Source organism: Urocitellus parryii, chromosome 4 (genome assembly GCF_045843805.1).
Source record: "Urocitellus parryii isolate mUroPar1 chromosome 4, mUroPar1.hap1, whole genome shotgun sequence".
In the NCBI taxonomy this organism is placed as follows: domain Eukaryota; kingdom Metazoa; phylum Chordata; class Mammalia; order Rodentia; family Sciuridae; genus Urocitellus; species Urocitellus parryii.
Genome location: NC_135534.1, coordinates 185832421 through 185845872, shown reverse-complemented (window position 1 = coordinate 185845872; position 13452 = coordinate 185832421). Strand labels below are relative to the sequence as shown.

General features: G+C 43.3%; 1 protein-coding gene across 7 annotated transcripts in view; it reads right to left on the bottom strand.

Annotated features, from left to right (window-relative positions):
• Znf462 (zinc finger protein 462) overlaps positions 1–13452 on the bottom strand; it is a 137292-nt gene that overhangs the window by 58780 nt on the left and 65060 nt on the right. For all 7 annotated transcript variants that reach the window (XR_013343442.1, XM_026391109.2, XM_026391108.2 and 4 more), the window contains 4 exons: positions 13187–13351; positions 11339–11442; positions 8537–8655; positions 4806–4997 (listed from right to left, as the gene is read on the bottom strand). Coding sequence is in view for 6 of the 7 variants with exons in the window: in XM_026391109.2 (XP_026246894.2) it covers positions 4806–4997; positions 8537–8655; positions 11339–11442; positions 13187–13351 (580 nt within the window). In the remaining variant the exon portion in view is untranslated. The remainder of the gene's footprint in view (positions 1–4805; positions 4998–8536; positions 8656–11338; positions 11443–13186; positions 13352–13452) is intronic.

Below are 13452 nucleotides of genomic sequence, written 5' to 3'. Positions count from 1 at the left end.
TATACAAAGAAGCAAGGGGGGTACCAAACCCTTCTAAGACCCAGCAGGATTTAATCAATGGGGTACAAACACAGGTGAAGGTGTTAGAAGCTGAGAGTAGCATAGAGGTGACAGGGAACATCAGCAGGTGTTAGCCAGACCACTGAAGTGGGAAAAGAGTGATGAAATGGTGCAGTGCAGAGGACGCTGTGACAGTAAAAAGGACCTGTGGTGTCTAAAAAGTCTCTTGGGCAGGTGTGGTGGCACAGGCCTATAATCCCAGTGGCTGAGGCAGGAGGATCTCGAGTTCAACGCCAGCCTCAGCTAATTAGAAAGGCCCTAAGCAACTCGGAGAGACCCTATCTCTAAATAAAATACAAAAAAAGGCTGGGGATGTGGCTCAGTGATTAAGTGCCCTTGGGTTCAATCCCCAGTACCAAAAAAAAAAAAAAAAAAAAAAAAAAAGTCTGAATAAAATAGTGCTTATGAAATTAAGTTTAGAGTAGAAAAGACAACTGAAAATTGAGGCAGAAAAGTCATATCGCTCCTTCCAAACCTTTTCAATTAATCTACAGTATCAAAGACTTCTCTGTGGGTGGACTCTCTGGAGATTTAATTATAAAGGGGCAGGTATCAGGACCAGGAGATTTTTGTGTTCTTTCTAGGTTGCTAACCAGGGCATGGGCAAAAAAACACCATGCTACCCTCATTCACCTTATTCATTGTGTACCTATCTTAGTACCTGATTCCTGTTTTATTTCAAATGTATCCTAATTGCATTTCCCAAAGCAAGCGATTCCATACAGCATAACTGGACAGAAAAAGTTCCTCTTTCTTAAATTTTTCATTGGGGGAAATTCATGGGAGAAAAAAGATGAAATGTCATCATTGGCTTGACATCTTATAAAGGATAGAGCCGAATTTTAAATTACACATCCATGGCCCATGCCTTGTGCAGCTTCTCAGACATAAACAGATCTCATGGCTAAACTATGCTGGCCTCGTTTCTTTGTGATTTTCTAGCTGTGAATGTCTGTGTATTTTTCTATGCTGAAAACAGAGACTAGGAAACAGCCTGATAAAAGCCAGTCCTATATTTTATATGGCAGGAGAAGGAACACAGTCAACACAAAGACAGCACAGCACTTTGCTCTGTTGACAAACTTATTGTCTCCCCTTAATGTGTTGTTTTGAATAGCAATTATGTGTCATTTCCCATTATCCTATACACAAAACCAATACCATACAGCCTTTGCTCTGCTATCCAAAAAACTGATCATGAAGAAGACATGGAGGATTCGGGTGCTGGTGAAACACGTCAAGATTGACAGCTTGGCCCAAGAGCACTGTTTAAGCACAGAACAGGTGTGTGGCCTGGCAGCTGGGGTGAGAGGCCGCCCTCCACTTTCTCCATTCTCGCCTCCCTCCCTTGCAATGCTTTCCTCTGGGTCAGAGAGAGAAGGAACAACCTCCCATTTGGGCCGTGTCCCTCTGCCAGAGAGGACTGGCTTGCTCTCAAGACAGCAAGCATCTGACCACTGCAAAGAGCAGTGAGCATGTCAACTCGTTTTATTCACATCCCTCGCTAGGGATTCAGAAAGCCAAGGACACACTGGTGATTTCCCTGGTTTTATGGATCTTGACTCCCCCCAGGCCTGCAACACATTTTTGGTTCGTGTGTTCACAGTGTCCTGGCATCTGCAGTGTGGGAAACCTTAACTGAGAGCCAATAGCCCCACAGCTTCTGCCTATTAAAATGTGCAATTGGATTTCACATGTGTGTTTTAAACACCATTCAAAGCATGATTTACAGGCTACTGTCTAGCCCCACAGCTGTTTTTCCATCCTCCAGACTGAGCTGTTTCTAGGAATCCACCATCCAGATCCCTGGCAAACAGTCCTCCGAGTGTAGGCCGCCTCAGTCACTCATGGCCACTCAGAACCATGCAAAACCTACAGCAAAACCGAAGGCTTCGAGAAAACACGGGGAGGAGGAGCCATTATTTATTCTTTCCACGGAATTGTTCCTTCATGAGAACAGCCCATTTGATGCCTTCTTTCTGTCCACCCCGCCTTCTAATCAACTTTTTGTCATTTAATTAAACTAATCACCCCTGGTCCTTTGATATGGGCTATTTATATACCTTAAAAACAGCACAGGTCCAATGCCTTTTGTGTAGGCCTGACTAAATGGTTACCACCTAGAGCTTTCAGTTACTGTACTGTTTCTTAAGAAGGAAAGGAAAATCGCTTTTATATATAGGAAATTACCTTCCCGTAGCTGGGCAAAGCTGGGCTGTCTGTATTGCACAATTACCTAATATCATAGTGCCATGTTTCTTGTGATACCAGCCCTCCCCTCTGCCCAGCATCTATGACTCTGACTCTGACATCACCCCACAAAAAGTTCAGGCCTCAGGTGTGGGGTTGTGGTTAGCTCAGATTCAAGTGCTGATAATGTCTTCAAAGCATTTGATTTTAAGCTTTTGGAGGTCTAGAACAGTATTGTATTCATGTTTGACTCCTCTGTCCCTGGCCAACCTCTTGGTAGAGAAGACAGGCTCAGGAAGCTGACATTATCTCAACTCTTCTTAGCTTATGTAGAGAAACATGGTCCATGCAGTGGGACATCTATCTATAAGAGATCCTGGTCTTGATAGAGAGCCATCTTTCATGGAAAAATGACAATGGAAAAAGATTGGACACTGAGAGAAACTGCCCAAGGAAAGCTTTTGCTGAGAATGGTGTTTGGATGGACCAATTTCAACCGAAAGGCTTCCATTTCAGACAAAAACAATTAGATAAAAAGCATGTTAATGGGCTGTGGGGTGTAACTCAGTGGTAGAGCACTTGCCTCACACACTCAAGGCCCTGGGTTAGATCCCCAGTATCACCAAAAAAAAAAAAAAAAAAAAAAAAAAAAAAAAAAAAAAAGTTAATAAAGATCTACAATTTGGGTCAAATTAGATTTTGCCCTCTGGTTGCAAAATACCAATGTTTTCCAATGAGTTGAATCTCAAGATACAAAAAAGGCATTTTCTTTAACCTTTCACATGTACTCTCTCCAGGTCCCAAGTTTGAGACTCTCAAGTTTTCTGGGAAGGAAAAAACAAGCCAACACCATAGACATTCTCCTGCATTTTAAACTGCTGTACAATTGAGCAGCTCGTGTGCTCAGTTTATGACAAGCCATAGCATCTTAAGAAGCCTTAATGAGCTAGAGGTGTGGAATTATTGCCTAGCATATATGAGGCCCTGGGTTCAATCCCAGTACCCGCTAAAAGAAACAAACAAATCTGCCTTCTTTGTTAAACAGCAGTGCCTTAACACAGGGATACCAGTAAGGAACTACAGTGTTTAACACACTGCCTACAGATTTGCAGAGGACAGGACACCAAGCCCTACAACTCAATAAAGTTCTATTTTTTTTTTGGTCTTGGGACTTACCTGTTCATTTCCTCCCACTCACAGACCTCATGAATAAAGATTACCTCGTACTGTTCTGGTAATCTGAGAATTAGACCAGGTTGACAAGTTGAGCCCTTAGATCATCAGGTCAATGGAAGAGTCTTCTATTTTAAACCCTACATTAAAAATAACCCCAAATTTATACTTGCTATAAATGGTCCCAAACGCCAGAAAAGCAGTCAAAAGATGGGAAAAAAAAAAGAAATAAAATGACGACCCATAAAATGACAGACTTCTTATATGTCACATATTGTATTGGGCACTTTACAGGTGTACCTTTTCTCATTACTCTCCAGACAACCTGTGAAGGCAGGTCTCATTATCCAGGAAACTAAGATCACCTGGGGAAACACCACTAGCATTGAAAGAAGTGAGACTCTGATCCAGGCCTTAGTTCCACTTTCTTTCCTGTCTACGAAGCTCTGCCCAGGAATGCAGGAGTCGACCTTAGGGAACAGCTCAGTCCCTGGGTTTGGAACTATGCAATCCAGTGGCAGTTAGCAGCTGGGAGACACTGAAGGAGGGATCCAAGCATCTGAAGGGGTTGGAGGAGAGCAGCTCCCCTGTACCTCCAGGATCCACAGACTTCCCTCCTTCTCTCCCAATGTCTGATTCAGCAGTTGTCTGAGGTGAGCAGAGTGGTCAACACAGGTCTGTTTCCTGTTCTGGCCCAAACTTTACATTATCCCTTGGTTCACTATGCCACGCCTGCAGGCTCCAAGACTGGACTCTCTTTCTGTCCTCATCTAGCCTTGCTCACATGACCAGTGAGAGGATCTTTTCCACAGCTTCCTGTTTTCTTTTTAAGCTGCAAAAACCGAACCCTCCTCCCAATTATTGCTTCTCCAACATCCTTCAGCTATAAGAATTCACTATGGTGCCCTTGATATACCATGTGGCCTGCTCAGAAATACTCACTCATGCTCCCTCTCACTTCCTACTTTGAATTAACTTTCATAACTGCTACCTCAAACAGCTCACTGGACATTTATATACATATATGTATGTATGTATATTGTGTTTTTTGGTAATAGAGGATATAAGAAAAAAATGAGCAAACAACAACAAACAAAACAAAACAAAAACAAAAAAACTGCTGGATATTCCATTCTGGTCTTGCTCAAACCCACACAGAAGAATCCCGCCCTGACCCATCCCAGCCAGCATGCTCTTTCCCGGGCAATACTCCCGTGAGTACCCACCGCTGTTTTACCAGAGCACTATGCTATTCTTAAAGAGAATTTCCAGATTGACTCAACCTCCCCATATTTCTTCCTTCACTTGAACTGTTAAGCTTTCATGTAGGAGTCTCCTCTAGAAAGAACGAGTGGCAAGGAATCCCAGCCCACCGTTTTTACCGTTGGAGTCTTCCACCTCTTCAGTGGGGGTCGTCTTTTGAGAGGAGTGGTGGGCATGTGAGGAGAGAAGACTGACAATCCGTGGCCGTGGGAGGGTCAGGGCTTTTCCGTGGACCTTGAGGGAGTGTTCCTTCAACTGGCTGATTGTCATGGTGGAAAATGAGCACCAAGAGCACTTGTAGGCATGTTCACCTGGAAGGAGAAGGTGGCGAGGGACAGACGGGAAACGGAGTGGGAGGGGAGAAGGCAGGGCAGAGAACAAACCAACACAGTTAATTCATCCTAGAGATGTGCTTCCCAAGCTTCATGGTCTAAGAACCCTTCTAGGCCAACCCCCTGCCCACAAGATTCCTTGGGGATGAAACTCTTCCATGCTCTCCATAAGCAAGTGGCCTGGTCACTGTTCATGTCATGTCCTTCTAGATGAGGTGAGACTTTGGGATGACTCCACAGTAGGAAGAGAAACCAACCGTCTTTCTTATCTCCTTCAGAAAGGTTTCCCCATCCCTCTTCCTCCCTCTCCATACCAGAACTGACCATGCCGTGTTTCAGTCAACCATAGAAACAAATATGGGCTGGGGATGTGGCTCAAGTGATAGTGCCAGGCCTGGCATGCGCGCGGTGCTGGGTTCGATCCTCAGCACCACATACAAATAAAGATGTTGTGTCTGCCGAAAACTAAAAAATATATATTAAAAAATTAAAAAAAAAAAAAAAAGAAACAAATATGCTTCCTTCTTAACCTAACCATCCACCAGTGGCTTCCGAAACACACAGTCACTCCAAGCCAGCTCTACAATGCGAGTCCCAATTTTCATTTCCTGACTAACTACACACCCCCTCAAAGTATGTACACACATTCTTTTTTTTTTTTAATCAGCTCACAAACCTCATCATAAAATTCCATTTTCCTATCCAAACCAACAGAGCAGAAATGAGTAAAAATAAATCATTTCTTTGACGGAAGAGTTGTGTATGTAAACACGTGGGGGTTATATGTCTCACTAATATTCTTCAACAACGAGGACATTAAAACTGAAATACCGCACAGATCAACAGGACCATGTTAAGACAAGAGTGAGGCTTATCTTTACCATAAGTCAACTTTTCAACTAATTACATTTTAAGAATGAAGTGGGCATGTTTATGTTATTGGGCAAATGTACACTAGTATGATCAATTCAGAAAGCAATTTTGCTTCTGGTAACAACAAAAGCACTCAAGCCCCCAACCCAATAATCCTACTCCTTTCTGAGAGTCTCTATAAAGAAAATATAATTAAATTTAGAGAAAATTTTATTTAGAAATTTACATTACTGTCTGAAAAAGGTATGAAACCACCCAAAATTTTAAACACAAAGAAATGATTAAACAAATGTGGGCATACCCTCTTGATAAATTATCATTAAAATAAATTTTTTGAGTTTATAATAGCATGACAAACTGGAAATAAATAGAAAGACAAAATATATCTTGATTATATTATAACCACAATAATTAAAAACAATTACAGGAAAAAATGTTTAAAAGGAAAACATCAAATGTTAAGAACAGCGGTCTTTAGATAATAAGACTATAGATGACTGAGCATATTTCTTTGCATTTATAATAATTCTTTAAAAAATTTTTTTTTAATTTTATTTTTTGGTGGTTCGAGGGATTGAACCCAGAACCTCATGCATGTTAGGAAGGCATTTTAACACTGAGCTACATCCCCAGCCTCATTTTCAATTTTATTTCTAATAAACATGCATTTTAAAAATTTAATTTTTGAGATGAAAATTTAAAATCAGAGGAAAAGAGAAGAAAAGAAGACAGGATCATTGGTAATGTAAGTTTTGCAAGTCAGTACAAATGAATGGGCAGTGCTGTGGGTCTACAGAGGAACAGGAAGAAGAGGAATGGAGGGTCGGCCTGCCCTTGCTTTTAGCTGGCTGAGATTTTGTTTCATTCCTATCATTCTGAAAACTACTAACTGGTTTTATATGCAAAGAGAGCTCAGCATCCAAGTTTTGCAATTAAATCTTCTCACCACTGATGACCTCCAGAGCTTGCATTTCCAAGAGGTCCTGAAGAGAACTACAGAAAACCTTAATTTACATAGCACTACACAGAAGGAAAAAAAAAAAAGTTCAAAGATTCAGACACCCAGACAAGAACACAAATCACTTGGCCTCTTGACCACTGCCTAGGAGTTAGGCAACAATGCTGGGCAGCAGACAATGCTGTTTGCTTGTGTATACTATTATAGGCAAGGTTACTGCCCTAACACTACTTGTTTGTTTGTTTCCTTAAATGCAAGCTCGGTTGCATAAATCTTGCTGGGTGGCTCTGAGTCCCACCACATGACAGAGAATTCAAGTCCAGATTATTTGTTTGGGTCATACCACTGCTTACCCTTTAAAATATTATAAAATAATCCACCTAGAATAGACAAATAGAGAGACCTTTAGAAAATGTACTGGCTTTTTCCAAGTCAAGCTTCTCTCAGTGACTCAGAGCCATGCCATGGAGACCTGGTGGAATTATACTGCTCCTATTCTCTCTTTCTGGATGCTTCCTTCCTGCTAGCCAGTGAGCAGAAAAAAGCCAGTCAGCTTGGTCAGCCCCCAAAACAGTCTCCAGTTTAGTGCCCTGGAGTCAGTGCACAGTCTCGAACACTCTTCAGAGTCCTTCCCACAGGTCCAACCACTTACCCAGCTCCCAGAACTTTTGACAAAGCTTGAGGCCTATGGGGAAAATGCACCAGAATGCTGTCCCAGCTCAACAATTTACAATATGCACAAATTAGAAGAGACTGGGGTTGAACTCTGAAGCCACTTACACCTTGAACTTTAGGAGAGTTTCCTGGAGACATAAAAACCCCAAAAGATAGAAACAGGCCCATGTAGCTAATCTCCCTGTCCCATCCCTAAACCCCAGTGGGGCTCAGAGCAGCCAGAAGGCTTGAGTAGTTTTATGGTAATAAGCCAGTTCAATGGGCCCACTACTCTGGAGACAACAAAGAGACACGGGGTACAAACATGGCAAAAGTGAAGGACCCTGGTTTTGGGTAGTTTTTATAATAGTTTTCAAAATGTTACACAAGGCACAAAGGAAGCCACACAGCACCTACCCTGTAGGACTACCATGAAGACTAAATAGGATGATACCTATAACATGCTCAGTGCAGAATCTTAATAGGTAACAGGTGCTCACCAGGTTGACCCAATGAGATAAGCATTGAGAGAGACAGCACAGTTACTACACAGTTGCAACCCCGAAAGAGAAAGGAAACGACTGACCCATGAGCCCATCTTGAGAAATCTCACACACTTTGAGTTCTCTTTGGTACATCCAACTTCCTTTAGATTACACCTTTATTTTGGGGGGTGGGGGGGGGGGTGGGGGGAATTCTCTTTAGTGGATATAACAATTCTCTGTGATTCCACTGGCAAGGTTAGGTAATTCAGAAATATCTTTTAAGAAGCACAACAGTCTAATTCTAGTTGGTAGGATGAATTAAACATGACATGGGTGATTATTTTGACTTTTAATTCTTAAAAATATTATTCTGATTTTGTTTCCAGTTTTCTTTAACAGATAAAAAATAAAACCAAACCTGTAACCATTTCAGGAATAGCTTATGCTCATGCATGGGGAAAGAGAATGAAAATTTCACTTAATAAAGACTGTTGGGTTGTGAACTCAGAGCATGCTAAAGAACTTGTGCACCACAAACACCAACTCACCAGCATGAGCTTTGAGTATGTGTGTTTTCAGCCGGCTGTTATACGAGGACTTGAAGGAGCAGAGTTTGCATCGGAATGGTTTATGGTGTCCATGGTGGGTTTGCATATGGCGATCCAAACTTGATGTGGAAAGGAAAGAAAGGGAAACAAGTTAAAAACTACATTCAACATTTTCTCCACTTTTTACACATCCCACTTCCAAGCTGTTCAAAATCCCTTCATCTACTTTCTAAAGAGGGCCCTTGCCATACAAATAAATCAACAACTAAGCAAGAGTTGTTGGACTTGCTCAAAGAGGAGGGAAACCTAAAGAAAGAGAGGAAGAGATCTTTTTGGGGTAAGAGATGTGGCTAGTGGCAACAAGTCATGGGAGATCCTTATTTTTCTTCTCGGAAGTCCCATAACTAAAAGAGGGCATCCAGAAAAAGAAGGTATAACCAAGGTCAGTGAATTCATATTTTCTGCCCAGGAAGTGAGAGTAATTCACTTAACTAATCCAAAACAAAAATGGAAATTAGATTTAGCATTTAAAAGGGCTGTATTTTTAAATTTTAATTCTATTTGCAGGGTGAACACTGGAGTAGAGAAGGGAGTTTTCAAAGTGGCTGTCCTGCTTGCAGTGGGCTGATCTGTTCCAGCATCTACGTGAGTATGGAGGCACAGTGCAATGAGTTTGAAGGAGTCATGTGATCAAGGGCGCTAGTCACCCCCTGTAATAAACCCAACCACATCTGTTGCACATCAGTCTTCCAGAAGCAACTTACGAGGACATTAATTAGAAGAAACCCCCATATTTTACGATAAATAGGAGTCTAAAAAATAATAAATCTACCAAACAAAGTAAGGGGGAAAGTTCTAATTTGTGTCAGTACCCCGGAGAACTAAATGCCATTCTAAATGGCCCACACAGGAATGCTACTGCTTACCATTTAACAGAATGCAGGTCCATTCCCTCAACCATTCCCAAACTTCAACTACTGTTACCACTTCCAAAATAATCTCTATCTATCTTTTCAACTCAAGAGCAGGAGTTATAAGAGTCAGGCTGGCTGGGATAAAATCTCAGTGATTACTTGTAAGCCATGTGAACTTGGGCAAGCTACTTACTTTCTGCAGGTCTCACTTTTCTTTCTTTTTTTTACTCTTTTTATTTTTTGTTACCAGGGATTGAACTCAGAGGAACTTGACCACTAAGCCACATCCCCAGCCCTATTTTGTATTTTATTTAGTGACAGGGTCTCACTGAGTTGCTTAGTGCCTTGCTTTTTGCTGAGGCTGGCTTTGAACTCCGGATCCTCCTGCCTCAGCCTCCCAAGCCGTTGGGATTACAGGTGTGCACCACCACACCCAGCCTGCAGGTCTCATTTTTCTTACCCATAAAATGGAGATAATAATAGGAACATCCCTCGTGTAAAGAGAGATTTTTGAGAATGTAAAGAGGTAATACTAGAATTTGCTTATATAGTGAGGGACAATTATCAGTTATGGCTACTTTACTCAGACCCAACTCTTCCTTTTACCAGTAATAAAACTTGTAAAGTGTTCATTCCTGGCATTGAGATTCCAAATCTGGTCTCTATTCAAACAGTCACACCTTATCTTCCACTGGTCCTTTACATGTCACCTAAGAACCAGTCAAACTGAAGCCCGCCCCTACCCCAGCTGGGCCCAGGGAGCCACCATCCTCCTTGGCTTGGCCCCTCATCTTGTCCTCCACATTTAACCTCCTTTCCCAACTATCCCGGTCCTAGTTTCCTAACTTCAAGACTCGACTCGAGTACCCCACACCCCATAAAACCTTCCAAAGTGGATAGAACACTTTCCTTTGTTGAACTTCGTGGCATTTAATGTTATTTCTCTAAAGAAATGGACCTGAATTTGCCAAGCCCTTTCTTTGTTTGTTTTAGAACCCAACCCTTAAGTCACAGACCCTGTCCTGTTCATTTATGTGCCACCAAGGTCCAGGGGCTAGTGTGTGTGGAGGGGGTCTTCCTTGTTCACAAGTATTTGCTGGGGTTCCACTATGTGCCAGACAACCTGCCAGGTGCTATTCAGTAAATACTTGTGAACTGAAGGGAGTGAGGATCTAACGGCAAAGATCAGATATGAGGCCCTGTATAATAATAAAAGGTTTGTGACCTATCCTAACCTGGACAGAAACACTGCTTCCCCCTATTTTCAGCAACCACCAAGTAGCACTTTATCTTTTTAAAGAAGCAAACATCCCATCACTTAATTTCAATGTTTACAGAAATAAAGAGCACCCACTCTCAGTTACCCTCCTCCAAGAATATGAAAATGCACGATTGAACATTTACCTCTCTGCTATATAACAAAAGTTTGCTTTTCAAAACTTACTTCCCACCACCCCATGAAGCATTGCATGCCTACCCCAAATTTATACTTCAAAAGGTCTCTTTTAAAATCACAAGCAGTGATTGGTTCTTTGGTCACATGGTTTAATAGTCCTCATTCTCCCTCTTTAACAATTCAGCTTTCCAAATGGAACTCTGTTTCCTTAAATGACGGCTAAGCTGTGGCTGAATATTTGGCAGATCCGTAAACTCATCCACCCCCTATTTTTTAAAATGCCTGCATTCGCCAAATCCAATGCCATAAGCATTCCTGTTCTTAGTGCCATTTTATAGCTGAGAAGCCTAAGGCTCAGGCAGCATGAGGGCAGGTAAACCAGGCTGAGTGGGGCCTTCTCACTCATCCTGGTTTCTCCTATTGTAGCTTTAGCTGCCTCCGACTACAAAATCTTCTCCCAGGAACCACTAAGGAACACCCAATAGTACTTACTTGTGCCTGAAGGCAGAGACAAAGGAGCAATACTGGCAGCTGTACTTGTCCTCGCGGGTAAACATGGCCAGGGCCAGGTGGCTCCTCTCATGAGAACGCAGCCCCTGCATGGACATCAGGACTCTGTCACATTGACTGCAATGGTATCCCCCCGGCCGGGTTTCATCCTCCAACATTCCATCAAGCAAGCAGTGTCCACCATCCACCCGGCCCACCAGGGCGCCACTGGCATCTTTGGCCGCTTCCAATCCATCCAGGAACAAGTGGGAAGGGTCGTCAGCCTCCTGCTAAGAGAACCACACACACACACATGCCCCACCAACAAAATAAATATCCATCGTCATTGCCCCCAGCTTTCCTCTGCTCCCTTCATCTCCCAAGCTCATCGGCATTTCCGGTTAAAGGTTCCTCCCCTGCCTCTCTGGCTCCCCCTGGAGGGAGGGCAAGCCTGACTGACGTTCTTCATGCCATGGTGGATTTAAGGCAAAATATCCAGACAACGGTCGCCACTGCCTGGGAAATGTGAGAGGCGTTATCCCAGTCTGAAGACAGTTCACTTGATTGCCCATCTTTCAAAGAAAATTTCAAACTATTTGCTCGTCTAGACAGACATTAAAATTTGGTTAGGGTTATAGTTCAGAGAAAAGAAAAGCAAGATGAGAAACAGCAAAGCGGTCTGACCATCAAGGAGACTTGGGCCATTATGTGAGGTGAGGCAAAGCAAAAGACCCCGCTCTCTGCCTCCCACCCGCAGACAGTGACTTCACCCTCACCCCTTATCTGCAGGTGGCTGCATAATTCATCCCAAGAGTTAAGGAGCAGCCTGGTTTTAAGTCACCCATTTTTCGAGGTAGTTCGTTGGATCTGATTTTCTCTTGCATTGATTCCAGGAAACAATCCTGGGGCACGCTGCAGTGGTATGTAGAGGAAGCCACCTGCTGCTGTCCCTGGGTTGCCATTGTTCTGTCCAAAGACAGAAGGCTTCAGTCTTCAATGAAGTAGAAGCTTTACCTTTGTGCTAAATTGGCAAAAACAGGATGCAAGATCAAGAAGGGCAGATGACACAAATACATTCATGTATCCAGAGAGAAAGGGCAGAGACCTGAGTTTACTTCCGTGTTCAAAAATGACATGTGCTCAGCAACAGTGTTCTGCAAAGCAGGGATGGAGGTGTGGAATGGAAACTGTGGTTGCTCTTTGGATTATGATGTTCAAAACAGGTGGCCTCGTGGCCTCGTGAAAGTCAGGGGAGGAGGGAGGACACTTGGCAGCACACGGGGAGAAGGGATGGAACAGATAAGCCAGGTCAAAGGGCTCTGAGGGTCAAGTACAACTCCAAGGCTTTTGGCTTTGGGTTTAATTAATACCCTTCACATTCCCCCAAGGACCCAAGATAAGAAGCAAAGGACAGGGTCTCCTGGGCTTTCTGAATCCTCCTCCAGAAGAGAATAGTAAGATTCGGGCAGCAGGAGGAGCAGATGATGGAAACAGAACCCACTTGATTCCTCGTAAGAGCTCAGGCCGCTTCGAAGAGCAAGAACCTAATGGCACTAACACAGAACTGAAGGACGACCCATAGCCTCCTGTACCGAGAATCCAGGACCTTCTGTGTCCACAAACTATCCACACGGGAGGAAACCAGATCAAAACTCGACCTTTCCCCCAACAGAAAGATGATGAAGGTCCAACCTGCAAAGAAATCAAAGCAAGCCAAACCGAGGGGAGCACCACTCCCGGGAGTGCCCGCGCTCTGAGATGCTCTCTCCCGTGCTGCTTTAAGCAATGGGTTAATAGGTACCTCGAGCCGCTCACACGCAAGAACACGCATCCAGAACTTTCCATTCTCACCTTCACGGCGGCGGACACGGCCGGGACATTGCCATACTGGACGTGCTTCCGCAGGTGATTGCAGATGGCTCGGAGCGTTGGGTGCACTTCCACACAGAATTTACATTTGTAGCCCACCACTTTCCTCTCCTTGATCTTTGGCACCTCTTCTAAGTGGCCAAAAGGCTGGTAAAATACAGTGGTAGCCATCAGTACTCCAAGCCCTCCCTCAATGGCAGGCATTTATTCTTGTAGTTTACTGGCATATTTTTATTTTAAAGCAGATT